Genomic DNA, 25,794 nt, shown 5'->3' on the forward strand with positions numbered 1-25,794 from the left:
TAAAATTTGCAATATATATAAAAGAAACAACCCTTTACTTTTAACCTTTTGTTCTGTATTACTGTTTACGAGTAGGGATGATGATATCACCACCAATTAGTGGTGAATTCGAGGGAAGCGCTGTCAGATGCGGAAATTTTTTTATTTATACCATTATATAATATATAAAATTTTAAATTAACAATGATAATTTTTTTAAAAAATTATAAAAATTAAATTATTAAAATATTAAAATAATATATTTTATTATCATAAAAATATACTATTTAATTCTAATTCTTAAAATTTTTTTCAGACTTCACCCTCTTACTAAACCCTAGATAACAAAAGCTGGTAAGTAACAACAAAGGTGAGAGAATGAAGAATTATTTTATTACATAAGTAAACTCCTGACAATGGCTGCTTGGTCTTTATCAGTGTCTATGGAAGCTAACAGCTGGGATAAGCGGTCGCTTAGGTCCTCTACCTCTTTGTGTAAGTTTCTTATATAATCGCAAGTCTCTTGTAAGACCTTGGAAGCTGATGCCTAAAGAAAAATTAAGAAAAAGAATTATTAAAAGCAAGATTAATTTTGAAGAGTAAAAACATTTGATTGTGAGATCTAAACAGAATGCATGCTATAAGGGAACAACTTGAGACCCACATCTCATATATGCTCGACAACATGTAACGAGAACCGCACATAGTCCAACTAATGACTTCAACTATTTCTATTCTTGTATTCAGAAAAATAAGAGAGAAAAAACCAAATAAAATATGATACGAAGTTGGTTGATTAATCGATTAAAGAGAGGATTATTTGGTTAAATTGATTTTTCTAATTTTTTTTAAAATCTCATTGCTAGAATTATGTACAAATGGGAGGCAACAGAAAAGAAACAAAAAGATGAAAGAAATGTTGGTTTTTTGTTAGGTGGAAGGAGAGTTCTGGGGGTGCACCTTGTGGGAGCGCCTTGCACAAAGCTCAGGGATAAGCTGTTGCAATTTGGATACAAGATGGGTGATTTGATCATCGCTGATGCTGGAAACACCTGAACCTGATCTTCTGCCTGACATTGTTGACGGGGTGTTGTTTTGTCAGAAATGTCTATCTCTCTCTATATATAGATCTATGAGAAGTGAAGTTGAGGAAAGGGCAAAGAGACGATGTTAAGGAGGGAGATGAGTAAGCTTTGGTGGTGAAGAGACAAATTGCATGGAAGGAAGCAGCGGGCTATGGCTCTGATTTATATAGGCTAACTCACCCTAATCATTTCCTTTTTTCTCTCTTTTTTCTTTTCAAATGTGTGTGCTTGAACGTACATAAAAGGAAAAAACAAAAGAAAAAGGGGAATTACAGTTCATGCGTCTTGGATAGGGATAGACAACAACCCTCCTGTGCCCCTCAAAATTACGCCTTGTCTTTTTTTATTATTATTTTCTTTTAGTTGTAATTCCTTTTTTTTTTAAGTGTTTTTCTGAAAATTTTGGATGAAATTGTAATTAAATTTTCAAATCATATTTGGATAGGATAAATATTAAAATTAATAGAATATAATAAATAAAATTTAATCCAAGTCATCAATTTTTATAGTTGAAGATTTAGCTATTTCGAGTTTCGACAAGTTAATTATTAAATTAACTTTTCTTTTTCAAGTTAAATTTAAATTTTTGAATTTGAAAAGAGAAATACATTTTATTTTGTTAAATTAAATTTATGAACCTTTTTTGATAAAAAAATATAACTTAGTTTTGAAATTATATTAATGGTAAAAGACTTAAAATTAATAGAAACTAAAACAACAAAAAAGAAGTTAAAGTCAATTCATAATAAATTTTTAATTCATGAAAAATATAAAAATAGTAAAAAATTACGTCATAGTTTAGTAGGTTGAGTTTTGATAAATTGATTGTTAAATTAAATCTAAAATATTAAACTAATTAACTTTTTCACCGATTAAGTTTTAATATGGGTAAATTATAAAAATAAATTTTTTTTATTTATTTTATGTTATATTTTAGTAACTTAGGTTTGAAATACTATATTTTAGTCACTTACATTATCGCATTGTGACATTTTAGTCATTGAGCTGTTAATTTCTGCTAATGGTGTAACAGTAAGATGACGTGACACGTTAAATAATTATTTTAAATAAAAAATTTAGGTTAATTTATATAATTGGTCCCCATATTTTTTCGTTTTGAGCAATTTAATTTTTTTCTTTATTTTCTATTCCCTTCTGCTTCTCCCCATGTTTTCCTCCATTCTCCATACCTTTTAACGTAGTTTTTCTATATTTTCTATTTGCTAAAACTTTTTTTTTATATTTGGATGCTTAACATGTTTCAAAGAAAGATTCAAACAAGCTGGAATTCACCATTTGTACCTCTTCTTTCAATTTCTATCTTTATGTTCATCTTATTCAATTTGCTTCTCAATTTTTAATCTTTTAGGGTCTTTGATTTGAATAAGGCTTAATATATAAACCTCTGCACCAAATGTACCTAGACTACCACCAATCTTCACACTTCACATCTTCTTCTTTTACAAATCATACCAGACAAATTTTTGGCTATTAATCTCCTCCAAAACCTTATCAAGCTGTTTGGAATAAGCTAATGGCTTTAAAAACGTTAATGTGGTAATTGTTCTAGTTCTTTAAATGGAAAGAAACTTAGTCCAAGATTGTTTTACTCTATATTCCTTCATTGTCTAAACATCAATTATCTCTTGGTCATAATTACAAACAACACATACACGCCCTTCCAGGGCTGCCGCATCTAACAGATAGTTCTTATTGGCACATTCGGGTTGAAACACTTCAATAAACTCCTCATTTCCAAGATCGAAACCCACAATCCTATTCCTCAGTCCCAATTGAATTCTTGGAGGCATCACCCAATGTAAAACCCCACCAACAAGCACACCATAGCCTCGCCTTTGCGTTAGATGGCAGAAAAATTGATACATAAACCCAAGATAATGGGGGAGCTTAGTGATTTTCCTCCGAGAGTCATTCTTTAAACTATAAATCTTAAACTCATAATCGTAAAATATACCTTCATCATCTTCATAGTCACTTTTATTGAACTGTACCATCCTCACAACCTTGTAATCATTGGTTCTTTTAACGTAGCTTTTTTTTTAAATTTGTTTTGAATATAAATAATTCAATTTATGTTTAGATTTAATTAAGGATATGATTTTTTATATTGATTAGTTAGATCCAATTTTAGTTTCAAAAATAGGTTATATCAAATCGATATTTGATTAAGAATGATTGTTATTCGGCTTTGAGTGAAATTCAATTTAGGAATCATGTAAAAGAAACAACGACTTGGTTTATTTAGTGGGCAAAGATGATGTTTATGTAGTGAAGAATATCGGAAGAGAGAAAAAGAAAAGGGGAAAAAGAAAAGAAAAATAAAGAAATAAAAAGAAAAAATTAAATTGTTAAAAAAAAAGTATAAGGACTAGTTTTAACAAATGAAAAACATAGGGAACTACATTAAAAGATATGGAGAAGGAAGGAAAACAAAGGGAGAAACGAAATAGAATGGAAAATAAAGAAAAAAAAAGGAAAGTTAGAAGAATATAAAAAGAAAAAAATTAAAATGCTCAAAATAAAAAAAATAGGGACCAATTGTAGAATTTAACCTAGAATTTTCATTTAAAATGATAACTTAATGTGCCACGTAAGCTTACCGTTACATGTTAACTACAATTAACGGCTCAGTGACTAAAATGTTACAACACGATAACGTAAGTGACTAAAATGTAACATTTCAAACATAATTAACTAAAATGCAACTTGAGACAAACAAAAGTGACTATTTTAGTAGTTTACCTTTTTTATATTTATTTTTTTAGGTGAGTATTTGATAAACTGATCATTTATATTTTTTTAATTTCTTATTTAAAAAAAATTTCTACTAAAATTGAAAAATATAAATAACATGTGACACCATTTTGTTTTGGGGCATTATTTAAGGGTAAGGGATTTCAATTCGTTGGATAAAATAGTAAAATACATTGTATTAAATTTAAATTATTTTATTAAAAGAGATAATTATAAATTAGGAAAAGTTAGTTTTTGAAAATGATAAAATCAACATAAAACACATTTTAATTTTATAAAAAAAAAGAAAGGACGAAAAGGACAAAAAAAAAAAAGGAAAAGGGATCCTGACCTACAAAGCTTAGGGTAAATAAGCAAGTGGAATAAATTAAAAAGGGCAAACGTGATGGATAAATCACCCCAAACTAGGCACAACCTCACATTCTCTTAGCACTTCCTATCATTTGAATTTTAATACCTACATTTCTATCTCCATGTTCTTTACACCCAAAAAATTTGAATCATGGGATTTTTTTTAAAACCTGAAATGTTTATAAAATTCATATGAACTAATATATAATATTTTTTATTTTCCACTTTATAGTTTATTTTTTAAAAATATTTTTTTTGTCACTATTAAACATTTGGAATAATTAAATTTAAGTTTTAAACATTAAAAAGTGTTCACAGAATCAACATACAACTAGTAATTTTATTTTACAAAAATAAAAATAATTTAATTACTTATTGTTATCATGAGAATACAATATATCAAATTTTCAAACACATGATTCACAATAATCACACTAACAATACAATTTCTAAATAAAATTGTTTAATTTTTAATCAATATTCAAGAAAATCATGATTATAAATACAATCAATTCTAACTTCTTGAAGGAGTTGTATTAGTCAACCTTTAACAATTACTGTCCAGTCACGATGTTAGGAATCTCATAAAAAATTAATATCCCATAATTATTTAATAAATAAACAATTAAATATTGCATAAAAATCCTAATTGATCACAAAAAAGCTACAATCCTTATTTTCTAGAGATAAATCAATGAAGCTTAAAAAAAAGTTGTTATCGAATTAGGGAAACCCACTTGAAATTATCGAAAGATTGAACATTTATTGTCACAACCCGATATATGTACGGTTAAGAATATAGATTAAGCATGAAATGAGTTATAGGCTTAATGATTAAGTGTAGAGAATCCATCCTAGAGACCCAAGTTCAAGCCCCTCTTTCCCTTTTATTTTTATAAATTTTGACAAGCTTTGGGTAATTTACTTGTGCCACCCCTAGGGTTTACAAACCCTAGCTATTTAAGCATATTTTTCCTATTTTGATCTTGACCTCTATTCAAAATTCTAGTAAAATTAACTTTCCACCTTTTTCTTTTCTTTTCCCCTATTCTTGCACCATATTTTCACCTTTGTGCTGTCGAGTCTGTTTCCTTTAATGAATCATCCCCTGTTCATTCGTTTCTAACGGCGTATAGATCTTTCGTCGAATAACATCCGTTATCTTTGCCAAACATAGGTAAGTTCACTTCGTTAATGGTTAGATATTGTATTTCTGTTGTACAATTATCTTGCGTTAATCTTTCAATTCGATTAATCAATCTTTTTCGGATCTTGTCAAAATCTTGACACCAATTGTTAATTCATGTGTATTTGTCATTGAAGGAATGGATCAGGGTGAATCAGATCAAAATTGATCGTGAGGGTTATCAATCGGACTCTTCATGAAAGGTGTGTGTTCTTTACCAAGCGAATCGATGGTAAACCGTGTGTAGATTTAGGGTCACACGGTTCCCCATAAAGGCATGTCGACAACACAAGAGGACCATACGACCATGTGCACTTGTAAATCTTAGTTTAGGTCGTGAATCACATGACCTCGCCTGTTACACGGCCTGCCACACAGTCATAAACCCCCTTCCACACAACGGCCTGACCACAAGACCATGTGACCCTTGTTTTGTAATTTTTCCTAGAAATTTATAATTTGTATAGTTTAGTTCTTCTATGGTCTCCAAATTTTTTTTAGAGTTTTTTACACTCAATTGAGACCCTGATATTATGAATTTTTTGGAATATGTGATCTGATTGACTGAATCATTATTGTTATATTTATGATGTGTGATTGGTACATGCCTCTCATCACTGAGTACTTGATAATCTGTTACTGTTGTCATTGCTTCTGTATTACTGATTGCATGTTTAGCATGCCTACTGCTAATGTTAAACTGATTGCATTGTAAGCATGACTATTGTTTCTATATTGTACTCTTACTAGCATGCCATGTTGCATAGCATGGGGATTGGGATGATTTGAAAGGGGGAAGTACTGACAGTTTTAGATTTGCAAATATTGGTGGTTTATCCACAACTTACAGGCAGTTAATCTGCAATCTTTTTATAAAAAAATTACTAGTGGCTTACCCACAATTTTACTGGTTGTTCATCTATAATTAATGATGGTTTATCCACAATGCGTGTGTAGGGATGGATGAGTTCTAAGAAACTCTTACTATGATATGTAGCCGAGAACTAGTAGGAACCATTATTGTTAAACACGAATTGCATTGACATTCATAAGTATGCTCAAATAATCTGACAAACTCCATATTACTATACGATTATGATTGTTCTTAGAACTGTTAATTTGTATGTCATGTCTACTGTTTTGCACTGATTTTCATGTGCATAGACTCACACTGAGCTTCTTAAGCTTTCCCATTTAATTTCCTTCTTTATAGATAACCTATAAGGTTAGGGCACCGACTCAGCATTTAGAGGGCTTGTCTCAGATAGTTTTTTTTTTCAATAAAAGTATTTTAGACATATTATTTACATTTTCTGTTATTTGGGAATCATATTGTTTTATTTGAACTATGTCATGAGACTTAAATTTTAGGTTAATTTTGGCATGCATGACATTTAAGTTGGTTAGGTTATTGAATATTGGAATTTAATTAAAGATGCCTGAAATATGATTTTTAAATAGAAACCCTGTCGATTATCACTTTTTTGCTGCAATATTATGGATGAGTTTTTGAGTATTAGATAAATGGGAATACAACTTTTGCGAAATTAACATTAAAATCAAATCATTTTTCTTAAAATTTGTATCATTTAGTGAAAAAAGATATCACGCTAAGTTCTTTTTTTCTTTTCTTCAAAGGTAGGCAAATGTTTTAAAAAGGTCCGTTTTAAAACTCTGATAATTTTATTAGGCCATTTCGGTGGCCAATGTAGCCTTTAGAATCTAGCTATAATGTCTAAGTCGAGTTAGGGAGGTTACATTTGGTTGTATTAGAGCCAGGTTGTTCAAAACTTGGATTGTTGATTTTTTTAAAAAGTCTACATGCATGTCTTAAGAAGGGGTATTTTGGGAAAAATTATGCCACAAACTTTTGAAAATGATTTACTTCAAAAAAATTGAACTCGAGACTTCAATGTCGATCCTAACATAGAACTTTGTTTTTCTGAAAACTATAGTCAAACTGATACATGCATGGATGGGGTGGAATTTATTAAATTTCATTCACCAAAGTTGCTAATTTTCAAGTTTAGGAAATCCGCACACTTGTGACAACTTTTTGGATAGGATCTAGGCATTTTTGGGTTGATAAGTCTCATGTCATTCGAAGATCCATCTCTTATCGTCAAAATGCATTTTGAATCACTCGATTTTGAGTTTGGGAGCTCAAGTTATGACCATTTTAGTGAAGACTGCGCGAGCAGAATTTCTTGACGGGATTATGATGGGAATTACAAATTTTAGACTTTTAATTCGAGTTCAAATCATATTGGGTTCGAGTTTTAAGCTTAATTTTTATTATATATGAGCCAAATATGATATTTATTATCTCTTATTATTTTATTATTATTTTAGTACGAATTTTTTATAATAAAACAACTTCTTATTTAGATTAATTAGAGTTTTAGTATAATTTAGAGTTTTATTTGGATGTACTTATCTAACATATATAAAGGCTTCTTCATTATTTATTAAACAGACAATTTTTTTCATTAATAAAGTTTTTAACTCTAGGAGTTTGTTTCTTTGTGCAAGATTTCCTTCTTATGATTTTTAAAAGTAGTTTTCTTTTCGATTTTCTTCAAGGAGTCATGGGAATTCATTCTCTACCCTTCAATTTGCTATGGGTTATTTTGAAGGGTTGATTAGAGCCATTAATTGAGTTTGTTGATATTTATATATCAAAAGGATTTATCCTTTTGTCTATCGTATCCATCAGTTTACCGTTCTATCTTCCACTTTTCTTTAATATATATTTTCACTATTTAGTTATTATTATGAATATTTATCCTTTATTTTTTAAAAATTTTCTTATTTTTCTTATTTCCTTTGTTATTTTCTAAATTTATTTTGTTTCTTCCTTTTAGGTCACATCTAAATCTTTCCTTCTTAAGTCAAACAACTTGAAATCGATCTTTCTTACGCTTCCTCCACTCTTTTTCCCTATCACAAACTTTAGACTAAAAACTGTAAATTTTAGACAATAAACACTTAGGAAAAATAGCTAATGCTTGAACTTCTATTTGAAAAATATAGATTTACTTTAGATAAAAAGACTTCTGATTAATTATCATACTTTTGAAATGTAGATATACTCTAAACTCTAAATCTTCAAGAATTCATTATAAGCACTCGAGGCAGATGTGGTAGAGGTAGGCCACGTAGAGTCGTTGCTGTTGAGCTGCCTACCACTTAAGATGAAACCTCAATTCCTAAGACAAATTACATAGAGGATTCATCTACCATTGGTGGTGAAGGTTATGATAATGGTGATGATGTAGTATCCCAAATGATGTTAAAGGATCTTTAGAGGGTTTTTGGAGCTCAAGCTAGTTTTGAGAATCCTTGATCTGTTACTGAGAGGCTCTGGTCTAATGGGGCTGAATTATTCAAGGGTATCTTTAGAATGACCCCTACTTTGGCAAAGTACTAGATGGAGACTTCTAAAAGGATTCTAGAGGATCTGGACTGTACTCTAGAACAAAAATTAAAAGAAACTGTGTCCTTGTTAAGAGATGAGACCTACCATTGGTGGCAGTCTGTTGTGAGAGGTACAAAGGTTGAACAATTGACCTGAGAATATTTTTAGTAGCCTTTCTAGAAAATGTATGTGGGCACAACGTATGTGAAGACCCACAAACTCGAGTTCATTGAGTTAAAAAAATGAGATAAGACTGTGGTTGAATATGAGGCTAAATTTTTTAGGCTGAGCCGTTCTACTTAGAGTATGGTTGCTACTGAGAAAGATAAATCTGTGATGTTTAAGGATGGACTGCATTAGGACATCAAGATTCAAGTTGCTCCATACCAAGAAAGAGTATTTGAGACTTTAATGGAGAAAACTAAGATTATGGAGGAAATTAAGCATTTGGAACCTGAACAACGGGAGAAAAATAAGGTTCCGATTAAAAAGGATTCTGGTCCCACTGGTTCGACTTTTTGTCCCTTAAAACAAGCCAGAGAGGGTAGACCGTAGCAGGGGGATGTTGTAGCGGGTCCTGGGAGTAGGACTCTAAATTGTACAAATTGTGATAAGCATCATTCGAACGAGTGTTGGAAGAAGTTGGGTTCATTTCTGAGATGTGGGTTGATTGAGCATAGAATAAAAGATTGTTCTTGTTAGGTCGATCAGATACAAGCTCCGACTCAGAATCAGAAAACAAGATAGTTACCTTCGAGGGGCCGAGGTCAGAATAAGGTTGTAAATATTGTTACAACTGGTAGTTAGGGACAACGAGCACTGGGACAACGAGCAAACCAAATTGAAGCTAGACAATCGACTTTGTATATGCCACTAGATGCTGTGAGGACAGAAACCCGTCTAACATCATAGCTGTTACTTTTACCATCCATTTTGTTTCGTATTTTTCCATAATTAATATAGGATCTACCCATTCATATGTTGCTTGTGATATGACTGATAAATTGGGTATTGGGGTAGAGAAAACTGCTAATGATGTTATTGTAGTTAGCATTTTGGGACAATAGGTTGTTGTAAACAAAATCTAAAAGAGATGTAACAGCACGATTTTGGGTCTAGTCGAAACAGTGGTTTTGGGACCACGCATTTGACGCAAAAAAATTTATTTTTTATATTTTTATGGTCTACACTTTTATGGAATGATTCTTTGAAAATTTCATTCGAAAATTTTGACATTTGAGTACTTAATTTAGTAAAAAGGACTAAATTGCAAAAGTGCAAAACTTGAGTTCTATAAGTTAGAGGTGTTTAATTGCTATAAAATTTTAAATTAGAGGTCCTTAGATGGTAATTAGACCATTAGTTTAGTTGGTGAACAAAAATGGATATGAAGTAAGAGAATTTTTATGTTTTAAGTTAGGGGCATTTTGGTCATTTAGTTAATAAATGAATTAATAAGCAAAATAAAAGTCAATTTTTGCTCATCTTCTAGCCCTTGGCTGAAATTTACAAGAGGAAGACATAGCTAGGGTGTTTTCATCTTCCAAGCTCGATTGTAAGTCCGTTCTTGCCTTGTTTTTAATGCTCTTTACATTTTTGAAGCCATTGTAACTCGATCTACCTATTTCTAGCACTAATTTGAGGTATGATTAAGGTCTAGGGTCTGACCCATGTTTGACATGTGTGTATTTTGATGGCTAATGGTAGAAAATCATGTCTGTTGTTGGAAAAACAACTTTTGCTAAGTGATTTTCAGTAAAAATGTCAAAAAAGGACCTATTTGTAAAAGTTACAAAAATGAGTAGTAAAAGTGTGATTGAATGAAAAATGTGGGCTGCTATAAGTATGATAAAGATTTGGCTAGGCTTGGGTAACGAAGAAATTGGATGAAAATCATTTTACAAGCCTAGAGACTAAATTATAAAAATGTGGAACATTAGGGGCAAAAATGTAATTGCCATAATATGATTTTTGGACTGAATTGAACAATGTGTGTATTAAATAAGTTAAATTTGTCATTATAGATCAAGAAAAATGAGGTTCGGACCTAGATCAGGGGAAAAACAAAGTGTTTGATGATTAGGTCAAATTCTACTCTTTTTTTGGTATCGAGGTAAGTTTGTATTTTATATTTATGTTTTAAATTCTTTAATATTGTGTGAATTGTGATTAACTCTTTGGACATATTCGACAAAGTTCCGACAAGCGAGAATTCCCGGTTGAGCTTTAGGAATAAAATAGGATACGTGTGACATGTCACTAGGAACCCATGTGTTTATATGATTTGGGTGCTAGTCCCATACGTCCTACCAGTGGCTGGGTATGTCGACATATGTTGCTGATACCTGATAGCTTGTGTGAGCAGCACTGTATAACTACGTCCTGATTAATAACTTGTGTGAGAAGGCCTGTGAATAGCTCAAAAATGAGCATATATGTATTATAAGATGTGAAGTAGCTTTGGCTACATATATGGAACTTATGTGCAAGATTTTCAAGTATTCATTAATATTCCAAGTGTTCAACGGGAATGTCAAAGTTGTGAAAGACTATGGTTATGTTGTGAGTTGGTATAGGTATGTACGTAAAACTTATACATAATGAGCTTGATATGTGATGAAACCTTGGTAAGGTGGTGATTGAGTAAGTTATGACTATAAGATTTTAATAAACTCCATGTCAAATTTCATTATGTTAATTGTATGTTTAATGTGTGGCTATGATGCTTATTATTTGCATAAGAACTTACTAAGCTTTATAGCTTACTCCTTTCCTTTCCCTTGTATTATAGTGTCACCAAGCTAGCTCGGGGATCGGAGACTACCAAAGATCCACTCACACTATCAACAATTATTTTGGTACGAATGATTTCAACATTTTGAGTTATGCCATGTATAGGGTACTTGGTCATTTTGTTATGTGTCATAATTGATTTTGCCAAATGTGTTGGCTATTATAGGTTGAAAATTCATTTTGTATAAGGCCATTTGAAATTGGCTACTATTGGTATAAGTAATCTATATGATGGTATCTTTCATGGACGTGAGATTTTACTTGAGTTGAGTTGGTAAGAATGTGATGTTTGTGTATGATAAATGGTAGAATGTGAATGATATGTTGATGTCTTGGTTGTGGCTAATTTGGTTGTATGTAAAAGCTTGAATTGGTACTATGTTGTGTTATGCAGGTGTGTGCATCAAAGGGTGGCAAAATGGCTTGGTAAATAGCCTTATTTTTGTCTACACAGGTAGACACACGGGCGTGTGTCTAGGCCCTGTGCTACACACGGTGTACCCCACGAGCATGTGTTTGGGCCGTCTGTCCACCCTAATTTTTGTAAAAACAGAATGCTTAGGATTGAGCACACAGGAAAGTGTCTCAGCCATGTGGATGACACAGCCTTAGGCACGGGCGTGTGTCCTGGGCGTGTGAAGTCAGCACCTATTTTTTGAAAAATCATAATTTCTAAATTGACCACATGGCCTGGCACAAGGGCGTGTGACTTGGCCGTGTGTCTTCAATTTGTTCTTGGGTGAAAGACAGAGGGTTACAAGGGTGTGTCCCATATCCACACGGGCGTGTGACCCCTTTTTGGTGAAAATATTTTCTAAGTGTTGTAGAATTTTCTAAAGTTTTCGGTTTAGTCCCAAACCACTTCCAAAGCATGTTTTGGGCCTCGTAGGCTCATATTTGGGACTTTATGAGGGAATGCAAAAAGTTTTAATTCAGACGCAAATTGATGACTCAGAATTGTATGTAAGTTTGTGTAATAAGTCCGATAATGCCTCGTACCCGATTTTGGCATCGAATACGGGTAAGGGGTGTTACATTTAGTCATATCAGAATTACGGTTTAGTTGATTCTCGGACTAACGTAGTATGTGTAAGAGTCTAGCTATACATGCCATATATAAATTGTGATAGTGTGATGACTCTTAACAATTTTAAACTGTGTTTTCATATAGTAAATGGATCCCGACTGAGCTCCCGCTCAAGGGGCAGCGCCATCTAAAAATAGACCTCCCACGGTTAGTTAAGGAGGAAGGGCTAGAGAAGCCTTCCTCCACATGATGAATGAGTGGTATTTGGAGTTTTTTGAAACAAATCCAAATGCTCAACATCCTTCATCCCCTCTTCATCCCCAACCGATTCCTATAGTTCCTCAAGGTGTGGATTTCGTAAGACAGAATGAGCCTCCGGTTGATAAGGTTCAAAAGCAAAAAGCTGAGGAATTCAGGGCTAATACAAATGATGACCTCGAGAGAGCCGAGTTCTGGCTTGAGAATACTATCAGGGTATTTGATGAGTTATCATGTACACCCGAAGAATGCCTAAAATGTGCTATATCATTGTTGAGGGACACAACATATCACTGGTGGAAGACACTAGTATCTATGGTATCGAGAGAGAGGGTTACATGAGAATTCTTTCAAGAGGAATTTTGAAAGAAACATATCAGTCAACGATTCATCGATCAGAAACGTAAAGAATTTCTTGAGCTGAAATAGGGTCGAATGTCAGTAATAGAATATGAGCGAGAATTTGTCAGGCTCAGTAAGTATGCCCGAGAATGTGTTTCCTCCGAAGCTATTATGTGTAAAAGGTTAAAAGATGGACCGAATGAGGACATCCGATTGTTAGTTGGAATCTTTGAACTAAAAGAATTTGTTGTGCTAATTGAGTAAGCTTGCAAAGCCGAAGAGCTATAAGCAAAAAGAAAAAAAAGCTGAAAGTGAGGCTACAGATACAAGAAAAAGGCCTATGAGTAAGTCATTTCAATCTCAGTCAAAGAAATCTAGAAAAATGAATTCTCGTTCAAATGTATCAGTTGGGTATTCGTACAGAGACCATGGGAAACAATATTTGAGTTTTAAATCTCAAGCCACTTCAATGGAAAGTGTGGGTAATGTTAAGTCTAACAGACCCGAATGTCGGCATTGTGGAAAAAAACATCCCGGCAAATGTAGGATGAATGACCGAGCTTGTTTCAAGTGTGGTTCTCAAAAGCATTTTATCTGAGATTGTCTTGGGATGGCTGAGAAAGTACAATTTCAAAGTGCAAGGTCGAGTAACACTACCAATAGAGGTAGGCCACTGAGAAATACCGAGAATGAAATTGGAAGAAAATGTGTGATGTAAGATACAGCTGTAGATCTGAGGCCCAAGTACCTCCTAGAGCCTATGCCATTCGTACTTGTAAGGATGCGTCGTCTCCTGATGTGATATCTGGTACATTTTCTCTTTATGATACTAATGTTATTGCGTTAATTGATCGTGGATTGACTCATTCTTATGTTTTTGTGAATTTGGTATCTAGTAAGAGTTTTCCTGTTGAGTCTACTAAATTTATGATTAAATTGTCAAACCCTTTAGGCAAATATGTACTAGTTGATAAAGCTTGCAAGAATTGTCCTTTGATGATTTGAGGTCACTATTTTTCGGCTGACTTAATGTTGTTTCCATTTGATGAATTCAATGTTATTTTAGGTATGGACTGGTTGACACTGCATGATGCCATAGTAAATTGTAGACAAAAAACTATTGAATTGAAATGTGAAAATGGTGAAGCTCCGATGAATCAAGGGAACTGCCTATGGTGATTTCGTCTAAGTCTGCTCAGAGGCATGTAAGGAAATGTTGTGAAGCTTACCTTGCTTATGTGTAGAATACAAAGATGTCTGAATTGAAAATTGAATCAGTGCTAATAGTTTGTGAATATCCGGATGTGTTCCCAGAAGAGTTGCCAGGGTTACCACCAGTTAGAGAAGTGGAGTTTGCTATTGATTTAGTACCTGAAACTTCACTGATATCGATTTCTCCATATAGGATGGCTCTGACTAAATTGAAAGAATTGAAAGCTCAGTTGCAAGAGTTTACAGATAAGGGTTTTATGAGACCAAGTTTTTTTCCCTGGGGTGCTCCAGTGTTATTTGTAAAGAAGAAAGACGGATCTATGAGGCTTTGTATCAATTACCGACAACTCAACAAGGTGACTATAAAGAATAATTATCCTTTGCCTAGGATTGATGACTTGTTTGAGTTAAAAGGAGCAACGGTATTCTCGAAGATTGATCTGAGATCTAGCTACTATTAGTTGAGAGTTAAAGAGTCGGATGTGCCAAAAACTGCTTTCAAGACAAGGTATGGGCATTATGAATTTCTTGTTATGCCTTTTGGACTAACTAATGTACCTGTTGTTTTTATGGACTTGATGAATCAAATTTTTCAACCGTATTTAGATAAGTTTGTGGTTGTGTTCATCGATGACATTCTGATTTATTATCGAGACGAGTTCGAGCATGCCGAGCACTTGAGAACTTTATTGCAGACATTGAGGGGTAAGAAATTATTTGCTAAATTCAGTAAAAGTGAGTTTTGGCTCCGAGAAGTTGAATTTTTGGGACATATCATTTCAGGTGATGGTATTCAGGTTGATCTAAGTAAAATTTCAACAATAATTGATTGGAAACTGCCAAGGAATGTATCTGAAGTTAGAAGCCTTTTGGGTTTATCCAGTTATTACCGACGTTTTGTCAAAGGATTTTCGATGATTGTTACTCCTATGACCAAGTTGATGCAAAAAGATGTAAAATTTGAATGGTCTAAAAAATGTTAACAAAGTTTTGAGAAGTTGAAAGCATTACTGATTGAAGCACCGATTTTAGTACAACCTAAATCGGGAAAAGAATTTTTAATTTATAATGATGCTTCATTGAATGGTTTGGGTTGTGTGTTGATGTAAGAGGGCAAAGTGGTAGCTTACACCTCGAGGCAGTTGAACCAAACGAGAAGAATTATCCGACACACGATTTGGAATTGGCCACCGTCATTTTTGCTTTGAAAATTTGGCTTCATCATTTGTACGGTGAGAAATGTCATATTTTTACAGATCATAAGAGTTTAAAATATTTGATGACTTAGAAAGATCTGAACTTGCGACAACGGAGATGACTCGAATTACTAAAAGATTATGATCTAGTGATTGACTATCATTCGGGAAAGGTGAATGTAGTTGTAGATGCCTTGAGCAGAAAGTCCTTATTGGCTTTGAGAGCTATGGATACGAGATTTACTTTGTCTAATGATAGTTCAATTTTGGCCGAGTTGAGTGCTAGACCGGTATTTCTTTAGTAAATTTATAAAGCTTAGATAAATGATAGTGAATTGCAAGCTAAAAGAGTTCAGTGTGAATTGGCCAGTGATTCAGACTTTCGGATTATTTCAGATGATTGCTTGATGTTCCGAGATAGAGTATGTGTACCAGAAAATGACGAACTTATTTAGAAAATTCTACACGAGGCACATGTGGTTGTTTATTAGTTCATCCAGGTAGTACGAAAATGTATAATAATTTGAAGAGATTGTACTAGTGGTCAGGTATGAAACGAGGTATTTCAGAGTTTGTTTCGAGATATTTGATTTGTTAACAAGTAAAAGCCGAACACCAAGTGCCTTAGGGATTACTTCAGCTAGTGATGGTACCTGAGTGGAAATTTGATAAAATTACGATGGACTTCATGACGGGTTTGCCTTTGACTTCGAAAAGAAAGATGTCATCTGGGTTGCTATTGATAGATTGACAAAATCGGCTCACTTTATTCATGTACGTACTGACTACTCACTTGATAAGTTAGCTGAATTGTACATTTTTGAGATTGTGATATTGCACGGAGTACTTATTTTTATTATTTAGGATAGAGATCCAAGGTTTACTTCGAGATTTTGGAGGAAGTTACAAGAGGCTTTGGGTACAAAGTTAAATTTTAGCACTGCGTTTCATCCGCAAATCGATGGTCAATCCAAAAGAGTAATTTAGATTCTTAAAGATATGCTCCGATGTTGTGTTCTAGAATTCGAAGGTAGTTGGGAGAAATATCTACCAATGGTTGAATTTGCTTATAATAATAATTTTCAGTCGAGTATAAAGATGGCACCGTAAAAGGCATTGTATGGCTGCAAGTGTCGAACTCCGTTGTATTGGATAGTGCTTAGTGAGAGACAGATTCACGGGGTTGATTTGGTTAGAGAAACAGAAGAAAATGTAAAGGTAATCCGTGATTGCTTGAAAGCTACTTTAGATCGATAAAAGTCATACGCATATTTGAAAAGAAAAGAGATAGAATTTCAGATTGGTGATAAAGTATTTCTGAAGGTATCTCCGTGGAAGAAGATTCTGAGATTTGGCTGTAAAGGCAAGTTAAGTCCACGTTTCATTGGGTCGTATGAGGTTATTGAAAGAATAGGGCCAGTGGCATATCGGTTAGCTTTACCGATAGAGTTGGAAAAGATTCTTAATGTGTTTCACGTTTCATGTTGCGACGATACCATTATTGCCCCTCACATGTGATTTCTCTGATAGAGATTGAGATACGACCTGATATAACTTATGGTGAGGAACCGATCAAGATTTTTGCCTGGGAAGTTAAACAGTTAAGAAATAAAAGTATAGCCCTAGTGAAAGTCTTGTGGCAACGACATAGGGTTGAAGAGGCTACGTGGGAACTTGAGGGAGCTATGAGAAAATAGTATTCAATATTATTTTCTGGTAAGATTTTCAGGGATGAAAATCCCTAAAGGGGGAAGAGTTGTAATAGCCCGATTTTGGGTCTAGTCGGAACAGTGGTTTCGGGACCATGCATCTAATGCAGAAAAATTTATTTTTCTTATATTTTTATGGTCTACTGATCTATGAAATGATTCTGTGAAAATTTCGTTCGAAAATTTTGATGTTTGAGCACTCAATTTAGCAAAAAAGACTAAATTGCAAAAAGTGCAAAACTTGAGTTCTATAAGTTAGAGGTGTTTAATTGCTATGAAATTTTAACCTAGAGGCCCTTAGATGGTAATTAGACCATTACTTAAGTTGGTGGACAAAAATGGACATGAAGTAAGAGAATTTTTATGTTTTAAGTTAGGGGCATTTTGGTCATTTGGATAATAAATGAATTAATAAGAAAAATAAAAGCCAATTTTCTCATATTCTACCTCTTCGTCGAAATTTACAAGAGGAGGATATAGCTATGGTTTGTTCATCTCTCAAGCTCGATTGTAAGTCCGTTCTTGCCTCGTTTTTAATGCTCTTTACATTTTTTAAGTCGTTGTAACTCGATTTACCTATTTCTAGCACTAACTTGAGGTATGATTAAGGTTTAGGGTTTGACCCATGTTAGACATGTGTGTATTTTGATGGCCAATGGTATAAAACACATGTTTGTTGTTAGAAAAATAACTTTTGCTAAGTGATTTTCAGTAAAAATGTAAAAAAAAGGACCTATTTGTAAAAGTTACAAAAATGAGTTGTAAAAGTGTGATTGAATGAAAAATGTGGGCTGGTATGAGATGATAAAGATTTAGCTAGGCTTGGGGAATGAAGAAATTGGATGAAAATCATTTTACAAGCCTAATGACTTAATTATAAAAAATATGAAACATTAGGGGTAAAAATGTAATTTTTTCATAATATGATTTTTCAATTGAATTGAACAATGCGTGTATTAAATAAGTTAAATTTTTCATTATAGATCAAGAAAAATGAGGTTCGGACCTAGATCAGAGGGAAAACAAAGTGTTTGATGATTAGGTCAAATTCTACTTTTTTTTTGTACGGAGGTAAGTTCGTATGTAAATAATGCATTGTTATATTTATGTCTTACATGCTTTAATATTGTATGGATTGTGATTAACTCTTTGGACGTATTCGACAAAGTTCCGACAAGCGAGAATTCCCGGTTGAGCCTTAGGAATAGAATAGGATACAAGTGACATGTCACTAGAAACCCATGTGTTTATGTGATCCAGGTGCTGATCTTGTACGTCCTGCCAGTAGCTGGGTATGCCGGTATATGTTACGGATACCTGACAGCTTGTGTGAGCAACATTGTGTAGTTACGTCCTGACTGACAGCTTGTGTGAACAGGCTCGTAAATAGCTCAAAAGCGAGCATATATGTATTATAAGATATGAACTAGCTTTGGCTACATATATGACACTTATGTGCAAGATTTTCGAGTATCTATTAATATTTCGAGTGTTCAATGGAAACGTCAAAGTTGTGAAAAACTATGGTTATGTTGCGAGTTGGTGCAGGTATGTATGTAAAACTCATACGTAACGAGCTCGATATGTGATGAAACCTTGGTAAGGTGGTGATTGAGTAAGTTATGATTATAAGATTTTAATAAACTCCATGTCAAATTTCATTATGTTTGTTATATGTTTAATGTGTGGCTATGATACTTATTATTTGCATAGGAACTTACTAAGCTTTATAGCTTACTCCCTTCCATTCCCTTGTATTATAGTGTCACTAAGCTAGCTCAGGGATCAGAGACTGTCGGAGATCCACTCACACTATCAACAATTATTTTGGTACCAGTGATTTCAAAATTTTGAGTTATGGCATGTATAGGGGACTTGGTCATTTTGTTATGTGTCATAATTGATTTGGCCAAATGTGTTGGCTATTATTGGTTGGAAGTCCATTTTATATAAGGCCATTTGAAATTCGCTACTATTGGTATAAGTAATCTATATGGATGTGGGATTTTACTTAAGTTTAGGTTGTAAGTATGTGATGTTTGTGTATGATAAATGGTAGCATGTGAATGATATGTTGATGTCTTGGTTGTGGCTGATTTGGTTGTATGTAAAAGCTTGAATTGGTACTATGTTGCGTTGCGCAGGTGTGTTCATCAAATGGTGGCAAAATGGCTTGGTAAATAGCCTTATTTTTTTCTACACGGGTAGGCACACGGGTGTGTGTCTAGGCCGTGTGTGACACACGGTCTGCCCTACGGGCATGTGTTTGGGGCATGTGTCCCCTGCACCCTAATTTTTGCAAAATAGAATGCTCAAGATTGAGCATACGGGCAGAGACACGAGTGTGTGTCTCAGCCATGTGGATGGCAAGGCCTCAGGCACGGGCGTGTGTCTTGGGCGTGTGAAGTCTGCACCTATTTTATGAAAAATCATAATTTTTAAATTGACCACACAACCTGGCACACGGGCATGTGCCTTGGCCGTGTGTCTGTAATTTGTTCTTGGGTGACAAATAAAGAGTTACACAGGTTGGGGTCACGGGCGTGTGACCCCCTGTTTAGTGAAATTTTTTTTAACTGTTTTAAAATTTTTTAAAGTTCTCGGTTTAGTTCAAAACCACTTCCAAAGCATGTTTTGGGCCTCGTAGGCTCGTATTAGGGACTTTATGATGGTATGCAAAAAGTTTTAATTCAGACGCAAATTGATGACTTAAAATTGTATCTAAGTTTGTGTGATAAGTCCGGTATGCCTCGTACCTAGTTCCGGTGCTGAATACGGGTAAGGGGTGTTACAAAAGATGTCTGTTAGAGGTTCAGGGTGTAGTGTTTTCTGCTGATCTAATGAAATTACCTTTTGGTGAGTTTGATTTAATTCTGGGAATGGATTGTTTGGTTGAAGATCAAGTTAGTTTGGATTGTGCCACTAAGAGAGTGATCTTGAAGATAGTTGAGGGTAATGAGATCGTCATGGTTGGTGAACGACAAAATTATTTATCTAATGTGACCTCTATTATGGTATTAGAGAAACTAGTTCGGAAAGGGTGTGAGGCCTATCTAGCTTATGGGCTAGATATGAGTGCTAGAAGCGCAACTATAGATAGTATCTATTCATTAAAGAGTTTCCATATGTTTTTCCTGAGGAATTGCCAGGGTTACCTCTAGATCGTGATGTTGAATTTGGAATTGAGTTGTTGCTTGTAACTGCTCCAATGTCCATTACTCCCAACTGCATGGCACCTAAGGAGCTTAAAGAGTTGAAAGTCCAACTTCAGGAGCTTCTAGATCATGGTTTTGTAAGACCCAATGTTTTTTCCTTGTAAAGCTTCGATTTTATTTGTTAAGAAGAAGTAGGGTTCTTTAAGGCTATGTATTGATTATCAATAGCTAAATAAGTTGATTGTTAAGAATAAGTATCCACTACTGAGAATCGATGAATTGTTTGACCAGTTTCGAGGTGCAATGATATTTTCTAAAATTGATTCGAGGTTTGAGTACTATCAATTAAAGGTGAATGAATCGGATGTGCCCAAGACTGCATTCAGGACTTAGTATGATCATTACGAGTTCCTTATGATTCCTTTTGGATTAACCAATGCTCCAGCCACATTATTGATATAATGAACAAAGTATTCCACCATTTCTTGATCAATTCATCATTTTTCTTATCAACAAAATTTTGGTTTATTTTAAATCTGAAACTAAATATGATGAACATTTTAGGGCAATTTTGCAAATTCTCCGAGAAAATAAGTTCTATGCGAAACTGAGTAATTGTGAGTTTTGGCTTAAGAAAGTAATGTTTTTAGGTCATGTGGTATCTACTAAAGGTATTCGAGTAAATTCAAAAAAAGATAGAGGCTATTCTAGAATGGAAACAACCAAAAAAAAGTTGTTAAGATCCGAAGTTTCTTTGGTTTAGCTGGGTGTTATCGGAGGTTTATTGAAGGGGTTTCTTTGATTGTTACTCCTTTAACTAAGTTGTTAAGAACAAATGCTCCTTTTAAATGGATGGATGGCCTAACTCAAGCTTCAGTGTTGATTCAACTTGAGTTGGGAAATGAGTATGTAGTGTATAGTGATGCATCTTACATTGGCCTTAGATATGTGTTGATGTGAGATGAAAAAGTAGTAGCCTATGCATTGGGGCAATTGAAACTGCATGAGTGCAACTATCCGACTCATTATTTAGACTTGGAAACCGTGATGTTTGCACTAAAAATCTAGGGGCACTACCTGTATGGTGAGAAGTGCTATATCTACACGGATCACAAGAGTTTTATGCATCTTCTCACCAAAAAAGAGTTGAACTTGAGACAATAGAGATGGATTAAATTATTAAAAGATTGCGATTGTGTGATCAAGTATCATATTGGAAAATCTAATGTTGTGGCGGATGCTCTGAATAGGAGGCAGACAGCTGATTTAAGAGCGATGTTTGCTAGGTTGAGTTTGGTGGATAATGGAGGCTTACTGACATAGTTTCAAGTGAAATCTACATTGGTCAATGAGACTAAGGATAAAAAACCATTAGATGTGTCATAGTTGCCATAGATCAAGTAGGTTAAGGATGGTAAGACTGAGGATTTGGGGTTCAATGTTGAAGGTATTCTGTGTTTTCGAGGGAGGTATTGTGTGCTGAATGATAAAGGTCTGATATAGTCCATTCTTTGGGAAGCACATAGTAACCCTTATGCTATGTATCTTGGAGGGAATAAGATGTAACCATATTTAAGGGAACTATACTGGTGGCCTGGTCTGAAACGAGAAGTGACAGATTTTGTAGTGAACTGTTTGATGTGTTAGCAAGTAAAAGTAGAACACCAATTTAGCAAGTAAAAGTAGAACACCAATTTCCTTCTGGGTTATTGCAACCGATTAAGATTCTCGAGTGGAAATTGAAGCGATTAACCATGGACTTTTTTAATGGGTTACCCTTAGCACTTACTAAGAAATATTTCATTTGGGTAATAGTGGACAGGTTGACTAAGTTAGCTCATTTCTTACCTGTTCATACGGATTACTCACTGTAGATACTAGCTAAGTCATACATTTTAGAGATTGTGAGACTGCATGGGGTACCACTACCGATTATTTCAGATTGATATACCTGTTTTACATCTCGATTTTGGAAGAAGCTATATGAGGGACTAGGTATTCCTTTGGTTTTTAGTACGACCTTCCATCTGCAAATTGATGGACAGTCTGAGTGGGTTATTTCAATCTTGGAAGATATGTTAAGGGGATGCATTATTGACTTCCAAGGTAGTTGGGAGGAGCACTTATATCTGGCTGAATTGTCCTACAATAACAGTTCTCAATAGAGTATACATATGACACCTTATAAGGCTTTGTATGGTCTTAAGTGTCGAACACCACTATGTTGGACTGAGTTGAGTGAAAGGAAAGTTTTGGGTCTGAGGGGAAAATCATATTAATTTAGAACAGATTGAAAATAGGTTCGGATAGACAGAAGTCATATACGGACCTAGAAAGGAAATACATTGAGTACAGTGCCTATGACCAAGTTTTTCTGAAAGTGTCACAATGGAGGAAAGTTTTGAGGTTCAAACAAAAGGGCAAGTTGAGCCTTAGGTTTATTAGATCCTACCGAATTCTTAAGAGGGTTGGTCTAGTGGCGTATCAGTTAGAATAACCTCTTGAATTGGACCGTATCCATGACGTGTTTCATGTTTCCATATTGAGACGGTACCGATCTAACCTTCTCACATTATTTGAATCGAGGAGATTGAGGTGAGACCTGATTTATCCTTTGAAGAGGAGCCTGTAGAAATTCTAGATCGTGTTGTAAATGTTTTGAGGTGGAAATGAACTCTATTGGTTAATGTTTTGTGGTAGAACCATGGAATTTAGGAGGCCACGTGGAAACCAGAAGACTCGATTCATCAATAAGATCTTTATCTGTTTGGATCAGGTAAATTTCGAAAACAAAATTTCTTTTAAGGAGGGGAGAGTTGTCACACCCTGATATATGTACGGTTAAGAATATAGATTAAGTAAGAAATAAGTTATAGGCTAAATGGTTAAGTGTAGATGATCCATCCTAAAGACCGAAGTTGAAGCCCCTTATTCCCTTCTATTTTTGTGAATTTCGACAAGCTTTAGGTAATTTACTTGCACCACCCCTAGGGTTTACAAACTCTAGAGATTAAAGCAGCTATTTCCTATTTTGATCATGAAATTTCCCCTTTTCAAAATTCTAGTAAAATTAGCTTTCCACCTTTTTCTTTTCTTTTTCTTTATTCTTGCACCATATTTTCACCTTTGTACTATCGAATCCTTTTCCTTTAATGAACCGTCCCCTATTCATTAGTTTCTAGTTACGTTTAGATCTATCGTCAAATAGTATCCATTATCTTTGCCAAAGAACAGTAAGTACATTTCATTTTAATGGTTAGATCTTGTATTTTTGTTGTACAATTATCCCATGTTAATTTTCGATTCGATTAATCCATCTTTTTCAGATCTTGTCAAAATCTTGATACCAATTGTTAATTCATGTGTATTTTTCATTGAAGGAATGGATCAGGGTGAATCAGATCAGAATTATTTATGAAATTACTTGTAAAACACTTTGGTAAGGTAAAAATAATTTGGCTTTAAAAGATGGTCAAAAACTACTTAAAAACTAAGTAAATGATTAAAAATAAAACAAAAGAGTTCTAATGCACGATTTCAAATAAGATTTAATCAAGGTAACATACTTGTGCTAGATTAATCATATTCCTTTAACTTAGAATTATTAAACTCATGTTTACACTGTTACGAATAAATTCACAGCAACCCAGTAATTTGCTAACTTATGAACAAATTTACATACAAAAATCCATTCATCTCTTGACATATCCCTATGTCAATTCAACCGACTAAACAGATTCTAGCAAGCAAACATGTTATTGCACATATATACTTATTAAATTGAACCAATCTCTTGCATATCCCTATGTCAATTCAAATGATTAATTAAATCTAATAAGCATATAAAAGACTTTGTGAAGTAACAAGGCATCCCTACCTTGAAACAAATTAATCACAATAATCTTGCAAGTTATGCAACGCAATAATATCGCCAGATACATTGTTAATTTACCCTTCATCTACCTTAGAAGAATAAACATGCACTGATTAAGTACTGTGTCAATTAATTGCAATTTCAATCCATTTAAATAATTAATTCATTAGTTACCTCACAGTTGTAACGCAAGAATAACTTAGGCATGATTTTACTTAATCAAGCAATTTACTGAGGCCTATAACAACATAAACATCATTTTAACAATTCAAACAGAATATAATCAACCCAACACAAACATAATTTAAGCTGAATTGATTAAAATAACCATTTCAATAGCATAAATATTCATAAACATGTTCGTCAAAACAACAACAAAAATGAAAGAGTTAGGGAACAAGAGGCAAATCCGGTATTTCTCCGTGGTTTGACTAGTTGCTTCATTCTTCGTTCTTTGTTGGCCTTCGCTATCAAGGTGGCTTATGAACACCTAATTGCTGCTCCAAAATGGCTGATAGAAGCCTCTTTCCCAAGATAAGAAATCGGCACTTGAACAAAAGGGAATGGAATGGAAAAAAAATGAGAGAAAAGTGAGAGAAGGAATGAGAGAATGATGTGAAGTGAGTGATGCTTTGAATGATCAGGAAGGGGTGCTTTAGTAGCTGATTGTGGCTGCTCAAAATAGCAAATTCCAGCAGCCAAAGAGACCTCCCTTGGCCGGCCATACACATGGCAAAGTTGAGAGTTTGAACTTTGCTATTTTAAGCTTGGGGTAAATCTACAAAGTCATAATTTAAGGTGGGGTTTGAATGCAATTTAGAAGTCTTTTGAAGGCCTTTTTCCAAGCATATTTAATCAACTAAAATTCTGATTTGGGTCAGCATATGGACAATTCTGGGCTGCCCATTTAGTGGCTGGTTCGGTTCACTTAATTTGGCTCGACCAGTGCGGTTCAACTGGACCCTTTCTCCATAATTAATTAAAAATAATTTATTTAACCCACATAAATGAGGAATAAATTAAAATTAATTAAATTATGAATTAATATACATTTCTAGACTGTCTTAGGCTGGAAATTAAAGTGCCTCGATACTTCAAATTGCTTCTCGATTTTGTGCTTTTAGCAGTGTTAACTGAGCCAATTTTCACCCTTTACGCGAATCTGTCGAAAATAGTCAAAATTAATCAAAATTAAGTATAAAATTTAATAAATTCACCATGTTCATATTTTTAGCATAATTTAATTATTTTATAATATTTAATTATTTTTTGACAAGAATTTAACCAGATTTGCATGAATTTAAGTAAAATTGGGTATGAAAAAGTATATAAATTTTTGTATTTCCAGATACCTATTGCTACTGGTAAATTGGTTGCATGATAAGCATGACTATTGTTTCTAGATTGTAGTCTTACTAACATGCCATGTTGCAT

At 33.9% G+C, this 25,794-nt stretch overlaps 1 protein-coding gene across 1 annotated transcript; it reads right to left on the reverse strand.

Annotated features, from left to right (window-relative positions):
* Nucleotides 1-226: 226 nt before the first annotated feature.
* LOC107894912 (transcription factor PRE6) lies at nucleotides 227-1,354 on the reverse strand. The gene is made up of 2 exons (XM_016820082.2): nucleotides 940-1,354; nucleotides 227-526 (listed from the first exon to the last, which is right to left on the reverse strand). The coding sequence occupies exons 1-2, from the start codon at nucleotides 1,054-1,056 to the stop codon at nucleotides 374-376; spliced, it is 270 nt and encodes an 89-aa protein (XP_016675571.1). The 5' UTR covers nucleotides 1,057-1,354; the 3' UTR covers nucleotides 227-373.
* Nucleotides 1,355-25,794: the final 24,440 nt, after the last annotated feature.

This window comes from Gossypium hirsutum, chromosome A13 (assembly GCF_007990345.1).
Source record: "Gossypium hirsutum isolate 1008001.06 chromosome A13, Gossypium_hirsutum_v2.1, whole genome shotgun sequence".
NCBI classification, from domain to species: domain Eukaryota; kingdom Viridiplantae; phylum Streptophyta; class Magnoliopsida; order Malvales; family Malvaceae; genus Gossypium; species Gossypium hirsutum.

Coding starts and splice junctions, on each gene's coding strand:
- LOC107894912 (XM_016820082.2), bottom strand. CDS start 1,056: ATGTCAGGCAGAAGATCAGGTTCAGGTGTTTCCAGCATCAGCGATGAT. Junction 527..939: donor GTGCAAGGCGCTCCCACAAG/GTGCACCCCCAG, acceptor ATTTTTCTTTAG/GCATCAGCTTCCAAGGTCTT.